Source organism: Bombus pascuorum, chromosome 13 (genome assembly GCF_905332965.1).
Source record: "Bombus pascuorum chromosome 13, iyBomPasc1.1, whole genome shotgun sequence".
NCBI classification, from domain to species: Eukaryota; Metazoa; Arthropoda; class Insecta; order Hymenoptera; family Apidae; genus Bombus; species Bombus pascuorum.
This window is the reverse complement of record NC_083500.1, coordinates 2,559,479-2,585,352: the sequence shown is the minus strand read 5'-3', so window position 1 is coordinate 2,585,352 and position 25,874 is coordinate 2,559,479. Positions and strand designations below refer to the sequence as shown.

The 25,874-nt window shown below is 34.5% G+C and overlaps 2 protein-coding genes across 3 annotated transcripts in view; one reads left to right on the top strand and one right to left on the bottom strand.

Annotated features, from left to right (window-relative positions):
* Positions 1 to 1,089: 1,089 nt before the first annotated feature.
* On the bottom strand, positions 1,090 to 14,018 carry LOC132913579 (trithorax group protein osa-like). The gene is made up of 7 exons (XM_060972009.1): positions 13,872 to 14,018; positions 12,644 to 12,728; positions 9,113 to 9,244; positions 8,059 to 8,151; positions 5,631 to 6,245; positions 3,303 to 3,571; positions 1,090 to 2,305 (listed from the first exon to the last, which is right to left on the bottom strand). The coding sequence occupies exons 2-7, from the start codon at positions 12,723 to 12,725 to the stop codon at positions 1,256 to 1,258; spliced, it is 2,241 nt and encodes a 746-aa protein (XP_060827992.1). The 5' UTR covers positions 12,726 to 12,728; positions 13,872 to 14,018; the 3' UTR covers positions 1,090 to 1,255.
* Positions 14,019 to 17,016: 2,998 nt separating this feature from the next.
* The window catches only part of LOC132913451 (voltage-dependent calcium channel gamma-7 subunit), a 36,889-nt gene continuing 28,031 nt past the window's right edge, over positions 17,017 to 25,874 (top strand). Inside the window, exon 1 of one of the 2 annotated variants that reach the window (XM_060971823.1) lies at positions 17,017 to 17,407. The gene's annotated coding sequence lies outside the window, so the exon portion shown is untranslated. Of the gene's footprint in view, positions 17,408 to 20,050; positions 20,169 to 25,874 lie in introns of those variants that run through there. The other variant, XM_060971824.1, reaches the window with a different exon arrangement.

Genomic DNA, 25,874 nt, shown 5'->3' with positions numbered 1-25,874 from the left:
ACGTTCGTATCATCATATAGTAATCCTCCATCATTTTACAAAATGAGATTAAATATTATTAACGAAGAGACGAATTTACACCAGTTAAATAAAATATATTAGAATCCATTATCTAATTTGAAGATAGTTTGAAAAATAAGTAGGTCAGAATTTCTTCCGTTTTGTGCTGAATATATATATACAATTGATTTTCCTACATTGCCACATACTTACAAATTAAAAAATAATAATATTTAATTAATTAACATTTCATTATTTCATTATTTTATAAACACGTTTTCGAAATTTGTCGCTTAACTGTTAAGTTTGGGTACTGATGTCCCGATAATCAATAAGTAACGTATAATACAATTGAAATGTTTAAAAATCATTTCACCTTGTTTATAACTTTCACAGCTTGATTATAAATAATCGGTTACTGATATGATATTGAAATTTAGAAAGCAAGAAAATACCACATGTAAAACTATCGTTATAAACTTTTAACTAGTTTATTCTTTTTATTTTTTATTTCTATTTAAAGATAAAATTCATTTCCCGCAAGAATAATACAAATTTTTATTGTAATTATTATTTACGATGTAATATGTTTAAATTTCACGAATACCATTAAGCTCACAAATTTTGTGATTAAAGTCAAGAATTTTGTTATTAAACTCAGGAATTTTGCTATTAAACTCAGGAATTTTGTTATTAAACTCAGGAATTTTGTTATTAAATCTCGGAATTTTGTTATTAAATCCAGGAATTTTGACACCTGCACTTTCGTAGCAACGATCGACCAGTTTCTAAACGTGCCTAAAATAGTTTCGTCAAATAAACAGGGTCTAGTCCTCAGGCGACGTGTCATGCACACCAATTGTATGATAATTAAACAAAGTACGAGGTTATTTAAAGAACGTCTGTACTGGTCGAGTGGATGGAGTCAACTTTAGCTGATTTTTTTTTTTAATTAGGAGAACAGTAAACCTAAAAGAAGAATGCAGAAACTAACAATTTTCCGTACAAACATTAAAACTTATGTCATTTGTAAAATTATAAGATACTTGAAAGAAAAATGTCCCGTTAAGACAATAAAATGCAATGATATAATCAGTAAATCATAAATCTTACTAAAGAATTTATTTCTACAATTCATTAGTAATTCTATTTAACATAGAGTAATATCGCTATAAGCAGTGATTATCTCGAAGAAAGCATATTATAATTAATCGTATATATAATATCTTTAAAATATATAAGATCTTCTAAAATTCTAATGCGATCTTCCACTAACTTTATCTATAATCGCTTGAGTTAGAACTCTTCCAGCAAGATCTTTAGCTATATTAGTTAACTGGTCTCCAAAATTAGGCTTTTTACTGACAGGAGGAGGAGGAGGCTGATATCCTTGCGGATATCCTTGTGGATAACCTTGCTGATATCCTTGTGGGTACCCTTGAGGATAGTTTCCTTGAGGTGGATATGCCTGTGGGTAACCTTGATTATATCCAGGATAGTAGTTACCATATGGGTTAGTCTGACTAGGATATCCAGACTGTGATGGGTATCCAGATTGTGAAGGATATCCTGATTGTGAAGGATATCCAGAATTGCTTCGACTAGCTTGATTAGGATATCCAGGATACGCGGCATTCACCGAATTGGCATTTACTCTTTTAACACTTTCTTCGTTCGTCCCGGAACTGCTAGGGTAACCGGAGCTCGCTGGATATCCTCCGGAACTAGAAGGATAACCGCTCGATCCTGATGGATAGCCCGAACTACGCGATGGGTAACCAGATCCTGATGGGTATCCCGAAGAACTTCTCGAAGGGTAACCAGACTCGGAAGGGTAACCGGAAGAGCTTCTCGAAGGATATCCGGATCCTGATGGATAACCAGACGAACTTCTTGAAGGATATCCAGATTCAGAGGGATAACCAGAACTGCTTCTCGATGGGTAACCGGATGAACTTCCTGATTCAGACGGGTATCCCGAACTTCTTGAAGGATAACCTACAGAGCTATAAGGATAACCTGACGAACCAGTGGATGGATAATTGGAGTTCGAAGGATAACCAGAGTTACTTGGATAACCGGACGATCTGGTTGGGCTTTCGGATTTTGGTTGGCTCACGGAGAATGAATCGGAAATTTTGGAAGAATCAGAGCTAGGATATCCGCTTCCAGATGGATATCCCGATTGCGATCCCTTTGTTGACTGAACGTCAGACGCAGAGGAGTCCACGTCGCTGGCGCTTTCTCGTCTTCTGACTATCTTGTTGTCACTATCGAACTCTGCGAACAATTCGTTATCTATCTCCTAATTTTTTAGAAATATTCTCTTCCGGTTTGTGCCCCATGCCATGCCGAGTCCAACTTAATTGTTATCACACTTCTGTGTTGCACAAGCAGCCTTGCTGACACAGTCAATCTCGCTGCCAATGCCCGAGCGACTGTACTATCTGAATTAGTATGTTATTAAGCTAACTATAATGTAAATGTATTTTAATATCGTATGTGTGATTGAATTATTTTTGTATCTTGATTATTTGTTTCTTGTTACTGTTTGAAAGCTAGGCTATGCAACGAGTAATTCAGTCATGCAATTTCATGTGTTTGTTTTTCTGTTTGTTAAAAGTGTTGACAGCTGTAAGTGTGCTACTGCAATAAACGATTCACATAGATATGTCTCGGCTTTCTAAATGCGTGGAGTATTTTAAACAATTACATAATCTTATTTATAATTCATTTTATTCGCTTTATCTAATTGTTGTATTGTTTTATAAAGAAAATATATTTCTGGAACTATTCAAATTAAGGGCACCCATAATATGCTGAAGAATTACATATATTTATTACATTTGTTTGTTACATGGGAAAATGTTTCAAATGCTTGTTAAGTACTACACATTTAATAGACCTATATGTTATAACAACGTAATAAAAATGTATCGCACAACCGTAACATGGCACTATAATGAAAGAAACCGCAATCATTCATAAGATAATAATACACCTACAAAACTGGAGATAATATAAAATTAAAATAGTTCATCATCATAATTTATGTCATTGAATAAAAGATTAAATATCAAAGAATCCAGAGTAAATATTTTAAAGATAAGTAGTTTTTTATCGACAAGATATCTCGTATATCGACACTAGATTAAAAAAATGGCACAATTTGAATAGTTTTTTTATATAAATATGGTATGTCTTACGATATAACTGCAGCTTCTAGTGTAGAAAGTAAGACGCGGTCCTAAAGCGAAAGCTAAACGTAAGGTAAGTTATAAATTGACAATGAACTCCATTTAACCAAAAAATCTCCAAATTCGGTTTCCCTGATCATCTACAGAGGTATGGGTATCGTAATAGCCATTACCACTTTGCTGAGTACGGCTCCTAGGAGTAGTTACACCATAACGATCATTCCCGAACAAACGGTTAAAAATAGAACCACTTCCAATAGTGTTTCTGGATCCCGAGTTACCGCTGACTCTTCCACCGTATCCACTGGGAGAAGATCTCGGTGGTGGAGTAGGTGGGGTTGGTCTAATCTTTCCTGGTCTTGGTGTTGGATACACTGTCACATTGAAGAGTGGTAGTCAAAAGCTATATCGTATTTAAAAGTCAACTAAATTCAACATACACAATATATAAGCCGTTAGTTAATGTTAGAAATAACGATTATTGCGTACCAATGTTATGATGAAGTTATTTCCTTAAACATGCATTCTAATAATTGTTAATTCGTTTACACTTTGTACTTCCACTCTTCAATTTTAGGCATCAATTTATTTTTTGACAAGTAAAAATATGAATTGCCTGAGTTAACTCTTAAGCCTTTAATAGATATTAATAAACCTGTAGCTATAATTAGATGAAATAAAAATAAGTAAATGTTTTAGATAATGTATGTATAATAAAATAAAAGTGAATTAAATCCAAGTAAAAATTAGAACAGAAGTAGATATCTTAAAAGTAGCTGGGAATCATAGTTTCTTTTGAACAAAAACGCAATATAAAAACATCGTAAAAAAAAATGCTGAAAGAAACGCTGATAAAAGTAAAATGACTATCCGCCAACTAAGAACTGTGACCTACAAAGTACTTCTACGTCGCACGCTGAAGTAGATAAGAGGTGTCAGGGTTCGACACGATAACGAGATCAGTCGGTGTTTGCTACGTCTTCGAGAAATTAATCCTAAAGCCTGTTCCCAGCCGACTGCAGCTTAATGAGAGCAGATGACAGGTAGTTGTAGTAAATCTATGAATTTGATAGAAATCGTATTATTTTTATTCCGATTCAACGAGTTCGCACAATAGCCACTGGTTTCATATATTTGTCAATATAGAAATAATTGTATACGTATTATAAATATACATCAATGCAGATATATCGATTTTATTAACGCTAAGAGAAATTATTTTTCGGACGGCAAAAATATCTAGTTCGCAACGAAAACGTATCATCTCAGTACCTAATTATGTGCACTGTTTAAAAAAGGAAGATAAAACATTCATGTGACGATAGTTTGTTCGTTTAAAGAGAAGTGAATAATTTTGTTCGTCGATCATACTCAGAATATCAGGTACCAAATTAATCGACTCATTGCGATCAGCGTGCTTGAGGAATTGGTCAACTTACGTGCTTGATGACATATCATTTCTTGTTTTTAATTTATCGCTGGAAGCATACATTTTGACAAATTGTAAAATCATTGTGTACATCAAAAGAAAAAAATAGGTCATCAAATTCTGAGGTAGAGCACGAGTAAAAAGAGTGCACCAAATGGAAGAACTTTCACCTCAAACAGCGTGACTTTAATCAGTCAAATGTATTTTCAGCACTCAACATGTATGAAAATCTTATTCTCTATGGAAAATGTAATTATATTTTCTGCGTCTCCATTAATCATATATGCATTACAAAAAGAACGATCGCTGGGCTGTCTGAAAGACACATTGGAAGGCACATAATGCATCATAGTAAAATATCAAATGGTAACTACAATTTTAAGAATGAATCTTTTATAAAGATAGGAAAACGTTGAGCAAAAAAGAAAAATGATATAGAGATAATATCTTAAACAATAATTCCTTAAAGCATCTTATAATTTCGTAAAGCATTTTGTAATTTTTATATATATTTTTCTTTTTCGAATATTATTCTAGAAGAACCAACAGAAAGTAATGAAATAACATAACATTACTACAATCTGTTATTGAATCTTTTAAAGATATTAATTTACCATAATGTATTTTTAACTGATGGAAATGTAAAAAATAAATTAGTAGCAAGAAAGAAACAGATAAAGAGAGAGAGAGAGAGAGAGGAAGAATATATATTGAATTTACTAACTTCAACATAAAAATATCCAGAAATTATACACGTTACACGCTAAAAAAAATTTCCCTAAGTCTATTGGACGAAAGTAGTGAAGGTACTTATAATCTCTTTCCATAATTACGTGTACATATTATAAATATATACAATACCATTAAGATTTCTCTATAATTATATATATATATAATTTAATATTGATCAGACAAACAAAAGTTTGCCGCCCAAGATTCATCTATTATTCAACCACATCGAATAAAGCATTAACAGACACTTAGAACCCAATGCGCACGTAATCATGATAATCTATTCACCAATACCATGATAAAAATTGCTGAATAGATAATCATTAAGGACGGAGACTGCATGATGGCGTTATTTCTTCGATAACCAGAATGCACATTATTGTGGTACATACGATTCTGATTAGGATAATTTGCATTGGGATAATTCGCATTAGGATAATTCGCATTAGGATAATTCTGGTATCCGGGATATTGTTGAGGATATCCTGGAGGCGCTGGATAAGCAGGTTGTCCTGGATAAGTAGGATAATTGGATTGACTAGGTTGTCTAGCGGGATAGGTCTGTCCAGGCACTGGCATTCTGTTGTGCGTTGGATACGGCGGATATCCTAAATCTTGTTGCCGATTTCCTTGGTTCGATGAGGGATAAGGCGGATATCCGCTATTAGAACCGCTGTTAGAAGCGCTGTTACTGGGATATGCTGGATAACCCAAATTGCTGCCAGAATTCACTTGATGGTATCCTCCTGCTGGATCAGCAGGAGCCGGGGGTGCATTAGCATTCGCGTATGGGTTCGAATTGCTAGCGCTGTTGCTGGTCTTATCGTGATTCTCGTCGTTGTTGGTTCGCTGTCCGTTTACGTAAGAAACGCCCGCCGAATCGTATCCTGAAAAGATCGTCCTCTTCTACGTCGTATTTTATCTCTAGGGTATTCCTCAATTATAATCAAAGAATTTTAAAACTCAATAGAAACATCAGATAGAAAGAAACGAATACTGTCAAAATATTATAGGAGCTTCATACTAAAAACGGGAGACACCTTGGTTACAACTATGTGAACGCATTCCCACTAAAAACGTTTCGCTAGAAAATTGGAGATTTTTAGAGTGACTCGCTTTAACGGAGTTAGTCGAACGAAGGTGCTATGCAAGAATTCTGAAAATTGTGCTGCGTTATTTTCATCCCCTGTTACGTATGCAAAAATAATTGGAAAACGTTAGAAGCGAACGTTAAAAAGATCCATGCTACATGCTGAAGCAATCTTGCGTTGAAACCATCGTAGAGAAAGTTCAAAATATGTCGTACTTCATAATATTCATTTGTACAAATAATTAACTTCATTATTAGATAGTGAAAATTAAATATGATTATACAATGAATAGTTTCAGACGTTATTTTATTTTTGTGGAACGAAGAAATTTTAATGCAAATACATAAACCACGCGTTCGAAATCAATTTCGCTAACAACTAGAATAATACACTTTTTCTTTCATTCTTCGACAGGTTAAGTTAAAAGTTTATAGTTCGAGAGCAATTTCTTCAAAATCCTATAACGCTACGTGAGTATACGCGCATCTATACGTTTGCGTGTAGGAAGAGACGATAATGGAAAGGTCGTGTTCGAAAAAGTTAAGAAGAATAAAAAATCTGCCATACAGGTTCTTGGGGTTCGCCACCTTACGTTACATCCCGCTCTACACTTACCAATATGTCGAAAAATTACAGAAATTCTATGTTTTTAAATGCCATTTTATTTCGAGAACTTTAATTCCACTTCATTAGAAATGGATTTTATCAAACTGTTACACTTTAAGATATTTTATATCTTAAACTATAATATGCAATAAAAAATCTTCTTACAAAGACGTATTGTCAGAAAGATAAATACTGTAAATCAGCTAGAATTGTAAGATAAAATAAATTTGAATAACGAAGATTCGTATGGAACATTACGTATGATATTTAAGAGCAAGAACACCGGAAGTTTTAATGAATCCAACACGCGTGACTGTAATTTGCACTAGAAACGATTCACGGACTTATACGTTAATAAAGAACGATGAAAATCAGATTTAGTTTTGCTTCAAAATTAGTTTCAAAATCTAGTTTCAAAATTTTAAACCTAAGATATTTAAAATCATCAAATGGATAAAACTCAATGGAATATTCCAACCAATTAAAAAGTTATAAATTTCAACAAAGAAATAATTCCATTCATTTTATAAAAATATGCATATATGAAAAATAGGGAAAAAAGCCTGGTATAAAGCTTTGTTTTTACCACAATGGAGAGAAGATTACAACAGCTTAAAGTTCCATTAGCAAATATACAATGAAATTATTCCATAACTCTTATATAATATCGTATTACAAGTAAAAGCGTTCTTTAATTAATATATCTTAATGAACTATAAATTAATAAATCGCATACAATAATACACGATTAATTGCATATATTTGACAATTTCAACAAATTTCATAAAGTTTTAGATAAAACGTAATATTGGCAATCCATTTAAATCATATGCCACAATTTTTGCCAATATTGTATTCCTCTCTCATCGGTGTGATTTAATTTCATACATTTTGCTCGTTGTACCTCTGGCATGCGCTTAAGTTTTCATGCTAATCAACAAGCGTGTACGCATAATCAATCATAGTAGTAGCGAATAAAAAATGAAATAATTTAAACACTCACCAACTGCCGTTGATTTTTTCACGCACGTCGGTGCATCATTTTCGGTTTTACAGTATTCATTTTCCCCGCATATAGTGCTTGCGCAACTAGCACCTACAAATAAGAGAGATTAAATATTTATTTTGAATCCCTCGCATTTTCAGTTCACGATCAGTCGCATTGATAATATGGATGATATTTAAACGATAATAGGAAACAGCGACCAAAATAATAAATATAGTTCTCCTTAAAAAAAAAGCAAACAACGAGATCGATAACGATGAATTTAGGTTCATCGGATATGCGTTTCGAATATGATAGTATTGAAGTTAGAAACGTAGCTAACTGTATAATAATTACGAAGTTTGATAAACGCGATTAACCGGTGTAATTTATTTTGAATTCATTGAAATATTCAAGTACTATTTATTAGTATTATCGATCATAAAGCGAACAATTTCGTATGCGATTGGTCAGTAACTTACACACAATAGATTAAAATTTAATGAGCTTGTAATTGATTAAAGAGTAATGGAGCTATCGATAATTTATGCACCGAAAGGAGTTGAAACGTTCGCGTTACACACATTCTAATTCAAAACACAACAGACTATATTTGATTAGTAACATATCCCAAACACGCTTCTATGCATGAATCATTATTATATCCTAAATTCTCTACACTTTAATTTCCATTGATATGACGACAAGTATTCACTACTGTGTATTCGCGTAATACGTAATTCGAAATAATTGTGCAGTATTCGTTACACGACTTCATTAATTGATAGGAATATCGATACGTTAATATCTTCATTTCGAAAATGCTGTATCAATACAGGATATAGCATTCGCGAATCAAAAATTGCATTAAAATGAGTTCCGTTCGATAAGAAACGTAATCGAATTAAAATCATCGATTATCATTTATGCAAAGTTAACAAGAACCGCCGTCATCAACCCCGATTCAATCGTGCAGAATTTTATTCCTCTTCCCATTTTCCCTGTCCCGTCCATTCCTCACCGAGATGAGACAGGAAAACTATATTTATGGAGAGGTCAACAACATTCTTACCGCCTGGATGAGCTTTTGCACAAGTCGGATAACGACCGCAGTTATCTCGTTGGTAGATTGAACAAGGATCCTCGGCCATCACGCAGACCTCATCCCTCCTGCAACCGATGTCCTTGCATGTCCTTCCATACTCTGCAAACCAGAGAGTAACCCCCCCGTGAGTTTTCGTTTAGTGGCGAAAGTTCCAGTAATATACCATGATCTCGCAATTGGATATGGTTCGTTAAAAGTTCACTCGAAGAAAGGGACATGTTATAAATGGAATTTATACCGGAGACTCTGATACTCCTGATCAAATGGCTCGTACGGAAGCTTTAATTTCGGGTCGCGCGAAAAGTGCACGTAAACGATGCGTACTTCGCCGAGAAGTACCACCGTTATATATTCACAGGATTGTGGGTTTATACTGTAGCATAAGAAAATATACTTCTGGAACTTTTTGATGCCATCAGCGTTCCTAAAATATACACGATAGGTCTACGAAGTTTCAGAACTGATTTAATTTTAAGTACTATTTAAACCATCTAGAGATTTTAGCAAACTAATTAGCAACACGTCTGAATATGATGTATGCGATGTTTTATCTATGTAATCAGTACAGTATAAACATTTATGGAAATTTATATTTTCGAGGATGCACTTGACACTGAAGAAATGAAACTTAAATATTCGATGTGATGTATATTTATGTAACCATAAAATATTTACTATAGACAGATCATCTGATAGAGGCTGGTCGTAAAGCACAGTCCTTCAGATTGTTTTATACTGATATATCACTAATGACATTAATGTAGTTGCCAGTAATTATTTGTTGCATAGATAGCTGTTAAAACTTGTTTTAAGGACATACACGCCTAGATGCCCGGCCATGTAACGTGGAACTATTAAACAGAGTAAGTATATTTACATTTAAGTGACTTTAACTCAATATCTCACATCCTATGCAAAGTTCCACTAAAACTTCAAATTTAAACTGAGCAACTGAGTAACTGAAACTGCTGTTTAGTAAATAAAATATAACTTGATAACTAACTAAATATATATAATCGGTCAATTCTGTCATTTCTTTATATCAGCATCCTTGACCGCAATTAATAATTGTGTGATTACGTATTCAAAGTACATGGTCTTGGTGTTGTATTACTTTTTATATTTAGCCTCAACTGTTAAGCTTTGCTAGTTGACAATTAAGTCTTGACTTAAGCCTTGACTGTTGACAATTGTTGAATTGCAAATGAGCGATTAGGTTCTAAAAATTTATATTAAATGTTTTCGAATAATAACGAATAATAATAACAAAGCAATGTAAGAGGACATTATTCCAGACTGTGATAAACAAATCGAAATGTAAATTAAGTAGAAATTTTGGAATTCTTTTCTCGCAACCTGAATCAATATCCACAAAAGCATAAGTGCCTTTGCCAATTTCATTTGACGTGGTGAAAAAGCTCGTATATCCGCATTTAGTAAATACTAGAGGAAACGTTTCTTGCAGTGAAAATACAACTTTCAGCGCACATTTACCTGACGTTATCCAACCAAGCCTTGCATCGGTGTAACGCTGCTAATCGTAATTCTATTCAAGCACCACAGCGTCATCCCCATATAACCCCATCGATTCTCAATTATCCAACAGCAAGGGAAGGAGAAAGAGGATAGAAAAGGAGAGAGAGAGAGAGAGAGAGAGAGAGAGAGAGAGAAGCAGCTGCCGAGTTAACGCCCAGCTTGGTGTTATCCACCTCTGCCTACGTGTTGGGAAGATACGAAGAAATGGAATAAAAGATGGGCAGCTAGAAAGAGAATATTCAAACTAGGCTAATGATCCTCTCTCTAATTGTCCTTAAACGTTTGTCATATCCAAGAATAAAAGGGAGAACGAAAGAATCGTAGAAACAATAGAGGTATTATATATATAGCCTGCAAAATAATTCTCAAGCAATGCATGGTGTCATGTGATAAGACCGACAACTGTAATTATAAGGAATCGATTGAAATACGTTAATACAGGCGGCAAAATTATTCTCGAAGTGATACACGGTGTTATGTGATAACCGTGGAAATAACGATAATTATGAAAAATAGATGGAGACGGAGTGAACAGCGTTCCAATTCATCTTCCGTGAAAATGAAATGTACATATGCGGTTATAACAGTCACATTTTGCGTAAATATCAATTTAACAGTAGCAATTAAGGTCCGGTAATTAATTATATCAATTTGGTCAAGAGCATTGGGGCTCTGATTAAATAATGACATATTGGTGATAACGAGTACTCCTTATTTAATAAATGTATTACGTTTAACGAAATAAACGTAGAAATAGAAATATATATGAATAAGATTACTTTTTTTATAATGGCATTGCAATAAATATATTAGGCATATATTTCAGAATATATTTTGAATAGCGAATCAATATTAACAAAAAAGTTTTAATCTCGGTATTTTTCTAGCCATTTAAGAGAACTTCATTTTCAACATTTCATTTAACTCATAAAAAAACTTCACAGAAAAATTAAGAGAGAAGTTCTGGAACAATTTAAAAATTACTCCAACCAGTTATAATAGTTATAACAGAAATGGTAATTTTTAACTTTAAAAGAAATACTTTATTCACTTTGGAAACTTGCTATTGGATAGTTAATGAATCGGAAATGTACCTATTAATCTTCTAATTATTCTATGCATATATATTATTTAAGCCATTTGATCGAGTAGTAAGATTGTCAATTCAGCGGAAAAAATTAATGAGATACCTTTGTTACTGAAACGAATTCGGATATATCTGGAAAAATTATTTGTTTATTGGCATGGTTTTTCTGAAGATGCCTGTAATAAGCTTCTAAGTAAGCTTGATTACGTAAAGCTTCTAACAGGAAATTATTCTTATGCGATAAACAGGAATTGTGAAATATATTTCCAAGCCAACGTTAGAGTGTTATATTCTTGGAAAATCCAATACAGGGTCCTATATAATCCGATATAATTCCAATAATAAAACAAAAATTTGCTCGTATAATTATCTTCAAAGATTGACCATTAATAAGAATATAAACATAGACAACTAGAAATAAATAGTTGAATTTAGGATTCGAATATACATGTCATTAAATCTCTTGGTTCCTGTCACGGTTTCTTCTTTCTTATTTAACAAGATTACAAAGCGGAAAAGGACAAAGACGACGATTACGACGAAGGTCGATGTAATTACATTGGTCGAGTTAGAGATTAAAAACGATCATTTGTTTCCATTAAGCCCACTTAATCCCGATCAAACGAAACGATTGGCCATTGGCAATTGAATTGCAACACCATGATTTAAGCTGGCTTGTAATACCACAATTACAACAAATTAGCAATTTAAACAAGTACTGTAGAAATATACAAATTGAAATTTTTATCGATATTTTATTAATACGATATATTTTATGTACTATTTTATTCATTAAAGAAATTTATATATATATATCTGGATTAAGATAAAGTTTTTTTAAATGGTCCACTTAAATTTATTAAATTTTTACTTACTAGTATATGAGGCTGCATCGGGAACCGAAGTAATAAGTAAGAGTGTCCCCAGAAGGATACCCAGTATAGAACTGGACAACATTTTCTGTAATTAAAAAAATGTTTTATCAACCTAATTTTATACGTAGATTTAATTATTCTTTGGTCGTTTTAAATTATATTACTTTAAGCACTATAATAATAAAATTATTTGATAAAGGATTGATTAAAAATTAATACGTAATGATGCTATGTGTAATATTGTGTAATATTTTATGGAGTCTTTACACTATATATCGTCTGGGGATAGATAAACGTCACGCAACGTACAATGTATTTCCATGTCATCAGACGTACATTCAAGACAAGTACGCACTTACAAAATATCGAATATTTAATACTGACTTAATAAAGAAATGTAATTAGAGAAATTCGCATAACATTTATTCCAAATAAACTGCAATCATAATATAAATATCTCGTGCAATTTTGCAGAATTATAATAATATAACTATCCTCTCTACTCTTTTTATTATTTAAAGAACAATAAAAAAAAGTTTATAAAACCAGAAAACGTGCACAACATGAAAATTATTAATAAACGCCAAAAGTATTTTATCAATAATTCTATTATAATTTTAAACGAAGTAATAGAAGATGTTTTGAATTCCTATTAAAATTCTATTAAACAAATATTAAATAAAGAATATTCACCAAATAGTAAACATATCAAAGCTGACAATCATCGTTTAATGTTAATTTTAGATCACAAAAGTGAATAACGAAAACAAAAGAATAATTAGATTTACAATTTCAGCGATAATTATAGGCAACATATAACCTATCTCAAGCAGGTGTTCTATTCCTCACCTGTCCTTATCTCACTAGTCTCACTTTTTAACCTCACTCGTCATACCTATCCTTGTACTCCTTAGTATAGGAATACCTAACCTCAAACGCATCAAATGTACTACACGTACAAATGAAACACGTACTTCTCGAATATGCATAACAATTGAATTAAATTGCCAACAATTCAAATCTTAACACTGGAAGACACATTGGTAACATTGAATTTACAATCTTTTAATCCATTGACCTTGCCAAGCCATGGAGAAACCGTAAATTGCGTCGTTCGTTTCAACGTGGCACATCGTTCTACTCAGTTACTTACATCACATAATTAACGCGAAAATTCTTAAAAAGACACAAAGCAATATCGTTATATGAGAAAATGATGCAAACTTACCACAAAATCTCACTCACTATATGCACAAACGTCTACTCCAACGCGTAGTCAGTATAACACTGAACATTCGGTGAAATGCTGTATCGTTACTAACCTGATATTGGCGTGAGTCGAACAAAGATGGACAACGACGTTACGCGCAAGAGACAAGGAGAGAGAGGAACTCCGAAAAGGAGACTGATATAGCACAAACGTGACGTAAAAGGAAATAGAATATGTTGAGCGTAAATAATCGCTTTAATGACCACAAGAAAGGTAAAAAAGATACGATCTTCAAAGCGAGAGGCTTCAATTCACTCTCAAGAATAACTTTTAAACATGATGTTGAATGTGTAACGAGAATTTCTATAATCATCACCGTACTTTGGAGATATTTATTTAAAATTTCTTAAATTCTGACTACCATTTTTGTCAAGTGATAAAATGTGAAACGCGTGCAAATTCCAGTAACGAGAAATTTCTGAACAATGTTGTTTGAATTTCAATTTAACAACCAAATAAGATATTGACAGAAAATTCGAGATGGAGGTTGAATCATGGAACTCGACATTGCAATTCTATGATGTCATTATCCAATTATGATGTTGGAACAGAGTTTTGCTAATCCGAGCTATGAACAAAAATATTTTTAATCCATTTCTTCCTTAATTTTTTTTTTCGTACTTTTATATCATTAATTCTATCTTCTGTTTAATAGCTTAATTATTACTTAATTTCTGCTCAATATAATAAACTTTGGTTCAATATAAAATTGTTCCACAGTATAGAACGATCTTGTCATGTAATGTATCGCACATTATTATAGCGTTTATAGAGACTATAAACTATGCTATACTATGTATAACACGTTCCTATAACAATTTAATGCCTCTTTTTAATGCCGCTTATTCTGCGTATTGCAGCGTACGTTAAAGTTCTTATTGTATACGCGATATGCGAATAGAATAGAAAAAATCTTAAAAATTGTCTTATCTCAATCAGTAGGATCAAAGTCCCAACGTAATATTTGTAATTTATTCTGCCACTAGATATTCGATTCAGCGACTCTATACATTAAATTTCATATAGTATCATATTTTAACTTAATTTGCATTAAATTACATACATTAAATTTCATATAATATTATCTTTTAACTTAATTTCTACGATTTTCTCTTTCTATAATAAAAATTCTAATTAAACACATTAAGCTGTAAATAATTTTTATTTGGTACTCCTTTTACGAAATATTCTAATATTCCCTTATTTATTTTTCTTTCGTGATATCATATATAGGTATCTACAAAGAAGATGCTAGACGAGAATTCGCGAGCATCTTACGCGTTGCAACGTGTTTCTCTCAAGGGATAATTTTCGAGCATCTCTATTATCCTTTATGTTATTTTTTTATACTTTGTATCTTTCGCAAATAAAAGCACATTGAAATTAAAAACCGTGATTCCAGATTATCATTCGTTATATTGCATGTCTTGCCTAGTTACCGCTTTTAATAATTCGTTGCATACTTTTATTAATATTTCCTTGTATAATTACACCAGTAAAGTTCTTAGCGGATAAAACGGAATATTTAGAGTTGGAAAGTGTAATTAAAAGATTTATTAAGCGAACGATTAGCAACAACTATCAAACTTACTTATATCAGATATATATAACTTAACACGTTTGAGTTTTACATTTTACGTGATAACAGTATTCCTAAAATTAAATGTCAACGTTTCCTGCAATTACTCTTTTCCAACTATAACTCGCGGGTTGATACTGAAAACTTGAAGAAGTTCACTAATCGATGATATCTTTCGCGTTCGTATTACGTCTCCAGTTTAACGGTAGTCGAAGAAAATATTTTCAGTACAATTAGATAAATCTTCCCTGGTGGATCTTAAGATCGCAGAACTTTTCTTAGGCCAACACATCTTGTGAAAGACGATTTACGTCTAGCTTTCATCCCACTCTCCGCTACATCTCCAAACTCGCCTGTACAGTATCCGCAGTCACGTTTACCAAGAAATCTCATCGACAAGGAGTTCCGTCAAACCCTCACGTGTCGGAACATTTCATCCTTGCAGAAGACCTCACTGCGTTGTTCCGAGCTTTTCGTGCCCTCAATGGCAGGATGTTCGATCTGGAGACTGCGCAAAGGTGCTCGCTAGTTCGACACTGGGGATAGAGAAACCTTGGACGAGGGGGATCCGGGGAACTTTCGTAGAACCCTTTTGCAGGATGAACACTAAATGGTGGTGGGTTACTATCACAATCACGCGCACTGAGGTCGCTTCCCTTCCCTTTTCCCATCCACATGTACAATCTCACGCATGCTACTAAAATACATATTCCCTATCTTTTTTTATTGTTTCCTTTCAGTTCAGTTTACTGCACATGCTCTTCCTTTCTGTCCTCACATCCAATAGATTTCATATCACGCACCTAGCTACATATCATCTTCTGTACTCATCCGCATGACTGCATAAAAACTGTGAGATCTCATTTTCTTTTCACTCGTCGATCCTTTCTAAGAAATTGCAAGTAACATTCAGAATCTCTTTTTCCAACCTTTCTATGCATGCATTCGAACTTTACCTTCTTTCCTACATCTAGTTAAAAACCGCACGAAATTTTTTATTTTCTTTATGTTGCATCTTCAGGTCCGTTTTTCTCGCGAATTTATATACGCGCCGGTCTACATTCCGTTTTCCGTATTTCACATGTTTTACTCTCGAACATTACTTTCAATCCTCGCGCTAGTTTTATTAATCCTTTCCTTGTCATATCTTTCATCAAGAACCTACACACACACACACACACACACACACACACACACACACACACACACACACACACACACACACACACACACACACACACACACACACACCGCTGCTAGTTTCTCATTTCTATTAGCCAGTATTTTCAAAATTATTCCGTTTCACGTTTTCGTTCTACCATTCGTAAGCTTCCAGATATTAACTCGCCAGAACCACACAGTCGAGGGTATCAATGACAGCCGAAGCAACCCTTATCCTTCGCACTTGTTCCTCGTAGATTTCGGTGCGTTTCTCCCGCGTGTATGCGCGCGCGTCGCACCGCGCTTTCGAGAGGGTGCTGCGCGGTCGACGGGCGTCGTCCGGTAGTCGAATTCGTCGCTTCCTCGAGGTAGGTGCGCTCGTTCTCCGCGTCACGAACCAACGCTCTTTCCTCCGCGATCCTTTAAAATCTCCAGGAGAACCGCCGACCCGAAGAGTGGGGGTAGTACACCCCGTTTTCTTCTCGAACAAGCTTTCAGTGTTGATTCGCGGTGCACGAGTTTCGCGTTAACGATCGAGGAAACACGGTACTGCGAGTGTCGCAGCGCCGTGTGGACTCTGCTGCAGTCAGTGATCGTGCAGGCTTCTGAGAGCAAAGGGGTAAGAGAAAAGGGATGATCGTAGGTGCGCGCGCGAGACAGCATCTTACGGTTCCCCATGAAGATACTGGTTGCTGGTGAAGGAACTGACAGGACGGTGTACCGATCGGTATACAGACTCGTCGAGGAACTTCAGGTATGTTGGAAGAACATCGCATCTAGTAATCGAGAGACGAATCTTTTCAATCAGACGATAGACGTGTTGATCTCTTCCAGCGGCGGTTCCTTTCCTTTCCTTTCCTCAAGTGATTTTTCTGTGTATACTCGGTAAACACGGTTTCTTTGTATACTACTAGATGTAACGAGTGCACGGGTGTTAAAACGACGGTTAGAATTAAATTTACTGCCCCGTGCTAGTATACTTCTTTGGTACTTGTTTCTTTTTATTTTTTTCTTTTCATCATTTATTTTCTTGCAGAGTTTTTAGTTGCCGCAAACCGCTTCACCGAACGCCGACTGAATAAATACGGCTTCCCGTGTAAACGTTCCACGGAAGGTTTAGCGTTGTACGAACGAGTGTTTAAGCGAGTGCTTTCGGGCTTCCTTGCTTGATCCCTTTCGCGGAAAACTTTCTTCGAAGTAACTCCTGTTTCATTTCCTTGTTCCATTTTCGATGTATTCAAGAATTGTTATCAATGAAAAGGTTTAAGTAAATTAAATGATCAGTGGAATTTGATCTTAGTTTCTTCGAAAAAACTTCGAGTGCCGTTACCGTTAGGGTGCAGTAAACTAAGCCAATGATATATAGATAATTTCAGCGTGACATGTGATACCTGTGATATACTGCAAATGAATTTTCGTCGAGATATTCTGATTGGTATTATCGAAACGCTACCGATTTTTAAAACTCGGCAAATTGTTGGAGTTCGGATTTCGTTGTCACTCGCAGGTGGTTTCTTCCTTCGTTCTGCGAATTTTGAAGAAGGTCGGAAGTTCTTTAGTTAAAAATTCAATACAGGTGGTGTCCTTTCTCTTCTGCGCGACAGTTTTAGGATTTGACCCTGTTTTCCAGAGCAGAATATCTTTTCAAATAATTATTCAAATTATGGGATTTAAAAAATAAAATAATATAATAAAAGAAAATTGAACAAGTAAGTAATCCCATATTGTCGAATAAATTAACCAAAGGTCATTAATGTCTCTGAATTTTCAACGAATTTATTATTTTCTTTCTGAAAACAATTTTATGCAACAAATAAATGAACTTTTTAACGAAAAAAATATTTATCCGGGAGCTTTATCGATAATTCTGGCGTGGAACGTGCAGCGTTACAACACGCGTGCTGTATAACGATACAGCATTGCAAAAAGGAAACAAATTGCGGAAATAAATCGCAAATTCATCACTGAGAAAACGGAGCGATAAAATTACTTGTTATCGCGTTCGATCTCCAAATTTTCAAACAAAGAAACTCAAAGAGAAACACGAAAGTGAATTATGAAATCGAGACAAAATATTTTCAGCTGTTTTCAGTGTATGGTTCGACAAAATTCAACTAGCTAAATAATACTATATGCGTAATCATCTATTTGGACTACCGGGCAGTATAGCAATAAAATTCATACTGAAAATAAAAAAAGTAAGAAAATTTGTATACCCAATCGATTATATAAACTACATCCCATTAATATGTATTAGAAGGAGAAACCTAATTAATATTCGTGCAAGTTGAATTTACTTTTCACATTTATAAAATATACAACACGTGTTTATTATTAATATTAATACATTTTACGTTTATTATTAATATTATTCAGATGTCATGCGGATTATCCCCTGCACAATTAAGCTCTAATGTATTGCACAAGCTGGTCAACGGATTTAAATACAAGCACCATGAATGAATACGTTTATATTGCCGCAGTTATATAGATACATATATGTAAATATCGGTCCCTTTAAATTCTCTTTAATTGAAAAAGATACAATTACTAAAGTCCCATACAAACTGTCAATTTTCATGTTATAGGTTTTGTTTTTTCAAATTTTAAATACTAACTCAGTTTACGCTATTTAATGATATTTTTCATGATGTTATTTTCAAGCTCCTATTTATAGAGACTAATAGGTATAATACTCTGTAACTCTTCGATGATTCGACACAAACTGAAAATTTATTCCCAAAATCTATTCGATGAATACGATTACGAAACAGATACCTGATGTTTAGTTAATTTTCTCAATTACCTTTAGTTGGCGGAATTATAAATTTAATTTCGACATGACTGGTGACAAGTGAAATAATTGGAAATTGTTCATTTTCAGGTTGTACAGTGACAAAATTCGTATTGACAAGTTACGCCTTGTAGAATATATTTATATTATATCGATTCGTTTGCAACATACGTGATTCGAAGAGGATACCGCGGATATACGTCGTTCACAATTATCCCTTTGAAATTGAACAATTTTCATTTTGCATGACTGTAATACCATTTTGAACGTTTTTGCTTTTATTTGAAACTTTTATGTTAAACTTCGTAGTATACGTGAAGTACCCTGCATTGCGCAATTTTCAATGTATTCCCTGTTAAAGTTTCAAGCTATAACAATTCTATAATTATAATTAATTGTCACGGTACTGGACAAGGACTGTTTATTGTAGTCATGAAAGCGTTTGAAGCATTTTGCATATATATACTTTTACAACGAATTAGCAAATACCGCGAGCCATTCATTCATCGAAAATATAAAGATTACGCGAATAAAAAATAGAAATTTCGAAACAGAAAGCGATAATAACTGTGGCATATTTCTATGTTTACATTTCAAATTTCAGGAAACTGTTGCGAGTGTGGTTTGCACCGAGAGTGCAGCATTTTGAGAAAAGTCAGGAAAAATAACGAGAAAGACAACAGTACTTCATTTGTCTGTATTTTCAGATTGCAGACCTAACGTAATATCAGTTTGAAACATTTACGTGGGTCGTCAAATTCCTTATGCATGTACTTGTACATGTTAGCATGTCGCACGTGTGCGCACACCATGTGTAAATATACGTACAAATGGCAACCAAAAAGTCCTTACTTCTAGCCTAGGAAAATCGCAAACCGCAATTCTCATTATTCCATTTGCTGACTGAAAGTTATTTGTACGATCAAAATTAGAACCGTAGCCGAAAATAAAATACATTCTCTTTTTGTCGTTGATTGCCGTCACAAATGACGATTGTTGGAACACAGGAATACACGGGAATAAAACCACTGAGAAACAACTTGTAAGTGAAAAGACTAAAAATAATACAAAATCAATAAGCCTGTCCTTCTCATAGAAATTCTTCACATTCGGATAAACTGTCGAAGTAAACGTGGTGGTATTTAACGAAAATGGTTATCATTATCGTTATCACATTATATGTAAATTAATTCACGTGCCACTGCTTTGTGAAATAGATCAGATCCTATTAAACTTATGATGTGAGATTTCGGAACTTCTTTTTTTTCGGAACTTTATTTTGTACGGTTCATTGGCAAGAAAGTAGCGAAAAGATAACAAATGTTGCGAGAATTGAAAGAATTCTTTCAGCTTCATCAAGAAATTCTTGGAGTTCCCATTAGTGGACGTAAAATTCCAAGACAAAAGGAATTATCCGATCTCTGTGAATTCAAAGGTAGATTTGTGCATATCGAATTCTCCTTCTCCTTGGAACTTCTCGTTACCTCCACCCTTTCGTATAATCAACAGTATTATTTATCGACGCAAAATCAGCATGTAGCTGGCTTTGACAAATTTGCACGGAATACACTATGAGGACGTTGATCACCACCGGCGTAGTGCCGGCAAGCTTCCAGATTTCTTAATTTAGAAAGAGTATTATTCGCATATTCAATCAGAATCAATTTTTCCGTGTGTATAGGTAAAATTGTACAATACGCTATAAGTAATAGAATCTGAAGCGTTGATTGTTTAATGCAAAAGGAATAAATGATATTCGCATATCGAATTACAAAATAGTAGCGAAGCTTGATTAAATTGTCAGTACGTAATATAGGTTCTTTGTGATGCTTTATAATTAATGTTATGATGATAACGCTTATATTGTTACGTTTTTATTACGTTATATATCGCATACATAATATATATTAGGTCGTCCGAAAAGTTTCTTTCGTTTTATAAGGAAATAATGGACGCACAACATTTTCCGTTTTATATTATTTTATCGAGTTACGTATGATCTATTTTGTTCTATCAAAATAAAGATCACAACGTTCGACAGATTAGGTTTCATGTTTGTATAAAGATGCGTCGTTGTAAAAAACGTGTCTGTAAAAGAACGACACCTTTCGAACAACCTAATATATGTAATAGACCCAATCCTAAAGAAAAACACGTTTGTTTAAAAATAACATATGAAGTTAATAAAGGAACATATGAAGAAAGAAAATAATATATATATAATGATCACGAATTGCAGTCTTCTTAGCTACTCGACGTCTTCAATTATTAATTACGAAAGAAGTCCAATGATTCTGGTAAATGACTCTGTTGAGTGTAGGTCTGTAACAGATCATTCACCAACATCGTTAAGTTCATCGGGGCGCCCGCGGAATCGACTTTCTTTTCAGACGATAGCAGCTCCATGAAAAGCAGACCCCAAATTAACTACGTGGCAGTATCAATGCCTTAAAACTCAATGTCTCTGAAACAGAAAATTTCCTTCATTTACAGCGCACGTATGGTTTTCCATTTTTACTCAAACTTATTGCCTTCCTTTTCTAAGCAATTGACAACGAACTATAGGATGGATTCTTATTATCTAGCCACTCCAAGAATGTTTTCTCTTTTAAGCAGATTGTTGTCTCTCTTAATAACGCAATGTCGATAACCAACCTAAGTGAGAACGGAGATGATAAAATCTTATACGGAATTTTGTCGAGAAATATTATTACAGGGTTTAAAAAATCGTGAAAGTATGAACAAAAATCGGACCATTTGAACATGTATATGCTGTACAGTTTTTTACGCTTAAATTTCGCACATGGGCGCATGATCATCCGCGGTATAACTTCGAGTTCATCTCGGTTGTGACCGACGTTACCAATGCATGCGGAAAATTGCTTCACCCTTTTATCGGCGTGAATTTTTGTGTCATTAAGAAGAAATCCTTGGCTTTTTCGAATCAACGCCACGCGTTCGAAACACTAGCTGAAGTTTTTATCTCCGTATCTATTCGTGACATGTCCATTAATGGATTTTCGATACGTGACGTCGCAGTGCAGATCATTCGTATTTCACAGCTTTACTTTCCAATTTCGTTCAAGTAGCAAAAATGTGGAGAGTTCGCACGCCCCTTGACTGCATACAAATCGACCAGCTTAAACAAACCGTCTCATTTCTTCAAAAGAACTACGAAGTGCGATCTGTGAAATTTACGAAGGTGATTGCTATGTTTTTCAATTCTCTTATACAAGAAAGACGAATTCCACATTTGTCGCAACTTTAGTTACTGAGACATAGATCACTGTACATGTAATTTACGATTCAACGAGTTTATTTTTATTTCAAATGTATTTTTCATCCTCTTCGTAATCTTTGCCACGAGCCATGTAATTTCGGATGCACGACGCTGTCAGTATTCATGGCGGTATTACTTTAAATTAACTGAACTAATAATTATTCGCATAATTCAAAGGAAAGAACAATTACGCGCCTTGCAAAGAATATTATTACTGGTATGGTGACGGCTGTACGCATAAAACTGAAATCACAATGCGAAAGAATAAAAGTTTTAATTGAGAAAAGGAGGAACAGGCCTCTGCTCTATTTTTGTTAACTTGGTCACTGTAACAGCACCTCCGAGATTAAGTTGGACCATATCGCGCGAAACTAATTTAAGTTCACCATACGCGAACTTCTGTGTTCCACCAGGAGCAACACAATGCACATGCTCCTTTTCGATTTATGTTTCATTTCTAATTGTTCATTGTAGTTTCTTAACTGCAGCTAACGCAACGAGATCCAGCTTCTCTTTTGAATTGTAACCAGGAACCGTAATTGCTGCTCTCGCATACTCTGTGAATTTACAAAACGACTCTTACTTGTAACGCTATTATCTTATGCAAAATTCCGAATTAATTTCGCTGTTGTCGCTATTGTACAATGCTATTTTCGATTCACTGTTCTTTGTAATAGAATAAAAAAAGAAAAGACGAGGGCGTTACTCTTACCATCAATTAAAAATATCAAACTCAAATTCGATGATCATAATAAATATCTAATAAAGGGACATTCGATTTTTTCTATGAACCTCTATATTTCCCAAATCGGCAATTTTTGGATTAGAAAACTTTACTCTGCTTGTTACGGAATTCTAGGAAACAATCCTTACGCCAGATAAATGTTGCGGTAGCTATGAAATATGTTCCGCGTTATTCCAACTGGTAGTATTCTCCCTACAACGTTCCACGTGAACAATTTTCCACGCTGCGATACTTAACGCAAACATCATTCTACGGGGCTGTACATTCTACGACGTGTTTAACATCTATACACTCTGCGACACAGTTCGCATATTGTGGTTCTTTTAATATGCACAGTACTACACTTCTAATTTAGTTCCGTCTCTACGTTCATCAATATACTTATACAAATAATATATTGTATAATCTGCAAAATTATCAAACATCAAATTATCAAAATTATCAAATAGAATTGTCTAGTCGATCGAAAATAATCGCTACCTACCTGATTACGTATTAAATTTCTCAACGTAGTTAACAGAGGCAAGGTGGAATAATATCGCGTCTAACGAAGCAGATATGAAATAATGCAACACTAGGATATGACTGAACGTGGAAAATATCCCACAGAATAGCGTCACACGATCACCACGGATATTAACTTGCATTGTTATGCAAACTAATCTAACGAGCAACTAGCAACATTATAAAACTTCCAGTTCTTAAGTTTTTAGTTGATGATAAAGTCCATTGAATATATGCACGGTAAAAAATGTTCTTCCTCCGTCAAATTAAATGAATGCTGTAGTTCCACATTGTTGATTAAAGGCATTCATGAGTTCTACTCGAAAATATAATTTGCGGGAAGAAAAAAGAGGAACCATTTCCCATAGTGGCTTCATTTTCTTTAACAATCTCCCATCACGAATGTATGGCAAACGCATTTTTTAATCTACGGATCTCTATTGTTGACGCATGAATTTCTAATAAACCAAAGTGAAAATAAGCGCAGCATATTCCACTTTCGACATACAGTACCACGCAATAACTTATTTTAATCCTCCTTTTACGAAGCGCCCTACTCCAGAGTTATTGATAATTTATCGAAGAAATATTTCCTAACGATACGTTTAGTCGTCATTACAAGGTCGCTATTGTAGATGACCCAAGATTTTTCCACGTTACCGTATAGATCCAGGTATTTCTGAGCTCCCATCGTAGTACACGGACACACTTTCCACCTTCGTTTCGCAGTTGAATTTCAATTTATTAAAATGCCGGATCTCTCTCGAGCAGGGCTCGGTGATCCTTTTTAACGTCGTCGCTTCGCTTTCCTCTTTATATCGCTTTCCGGAAGCTGGCACGAAACACCGTGGTCACGCCGCCTCGAATGTCTGAATATAAACAGCGACGCTTTACAATTCATGACCCATGAACGGAACCACGACTCCTCTTCGTGTTCTTCGTTTTACCAATGAAACATTGCCTTCTCCCTACGTTCTTTTCCTCCACCCGTAAAAAAAATACTACACACGCGATTATCCTTGACGATAATTTTGTAATTCGCGAGGTACTTGAAGAATCTGCCATGCGGATCGTTAGCGGGAGCTCGCAATTTGCAGAACTCTTTCAATCTTTCAGCGACGATGTAATTTGGATGCTCCTCTAACGCTACACGCATATACTTTGATTCAAACAAACTTTCTGATACTAATTTCTTTTTGCGAAATTCCTCGCTAAGTCCAAATTACCTCTGGCAATTAAAATGTTACATTTAACGTGCTCGAAATGTCTCTCGGTGGAATTTCAATTGAGATCTTTGTTCGAATAAAACTTTTCAAGTGCGTCGCTTCCCTTATCGGGATTGGTTATTATGGAAACAAGGAGATCGCTATGTTTCTGTGAATGCAATTGCATTCGTTAAGCTCCATAGAACTTGCAGTTGTTACATTGTTTGGCAAAAGTCCTCGAAACCAGACGATTCAGAAAGTTTTTCGTTTCTTTGCTTTCGCGTAGAACTCCGTACGTGCAGCAGCATGACTATCAGCGCCGAGAATGTTAGTCCTTAGAAACCAGCCTCGAACTCGGCAACCTTTCGACGACCAAACGAGCTGCTTGAATACCTTCGTCGAATGCTACGTCGAAGAATACAAACCCCGGTGCGAGTCAGAATCTTGATTTTTGAAATATCGTTGTGGACATCTGATACTTTCTTTAAACCGGTTGCGCATTTTATCGATACGGGTCAATTGTGCAGCAACTCAGTACGATGTATAAATAATAAATAGACATCACGTTTATACATTTATACACGTACTTTGTATTTTCTATTCTTCTTCCATTATTCGCATCTTTAAACAATACCGTAAATAATTTCATTTCGAAAGATACGACTTTCTCGTTGCGAATCGAGCGTAGCTGTC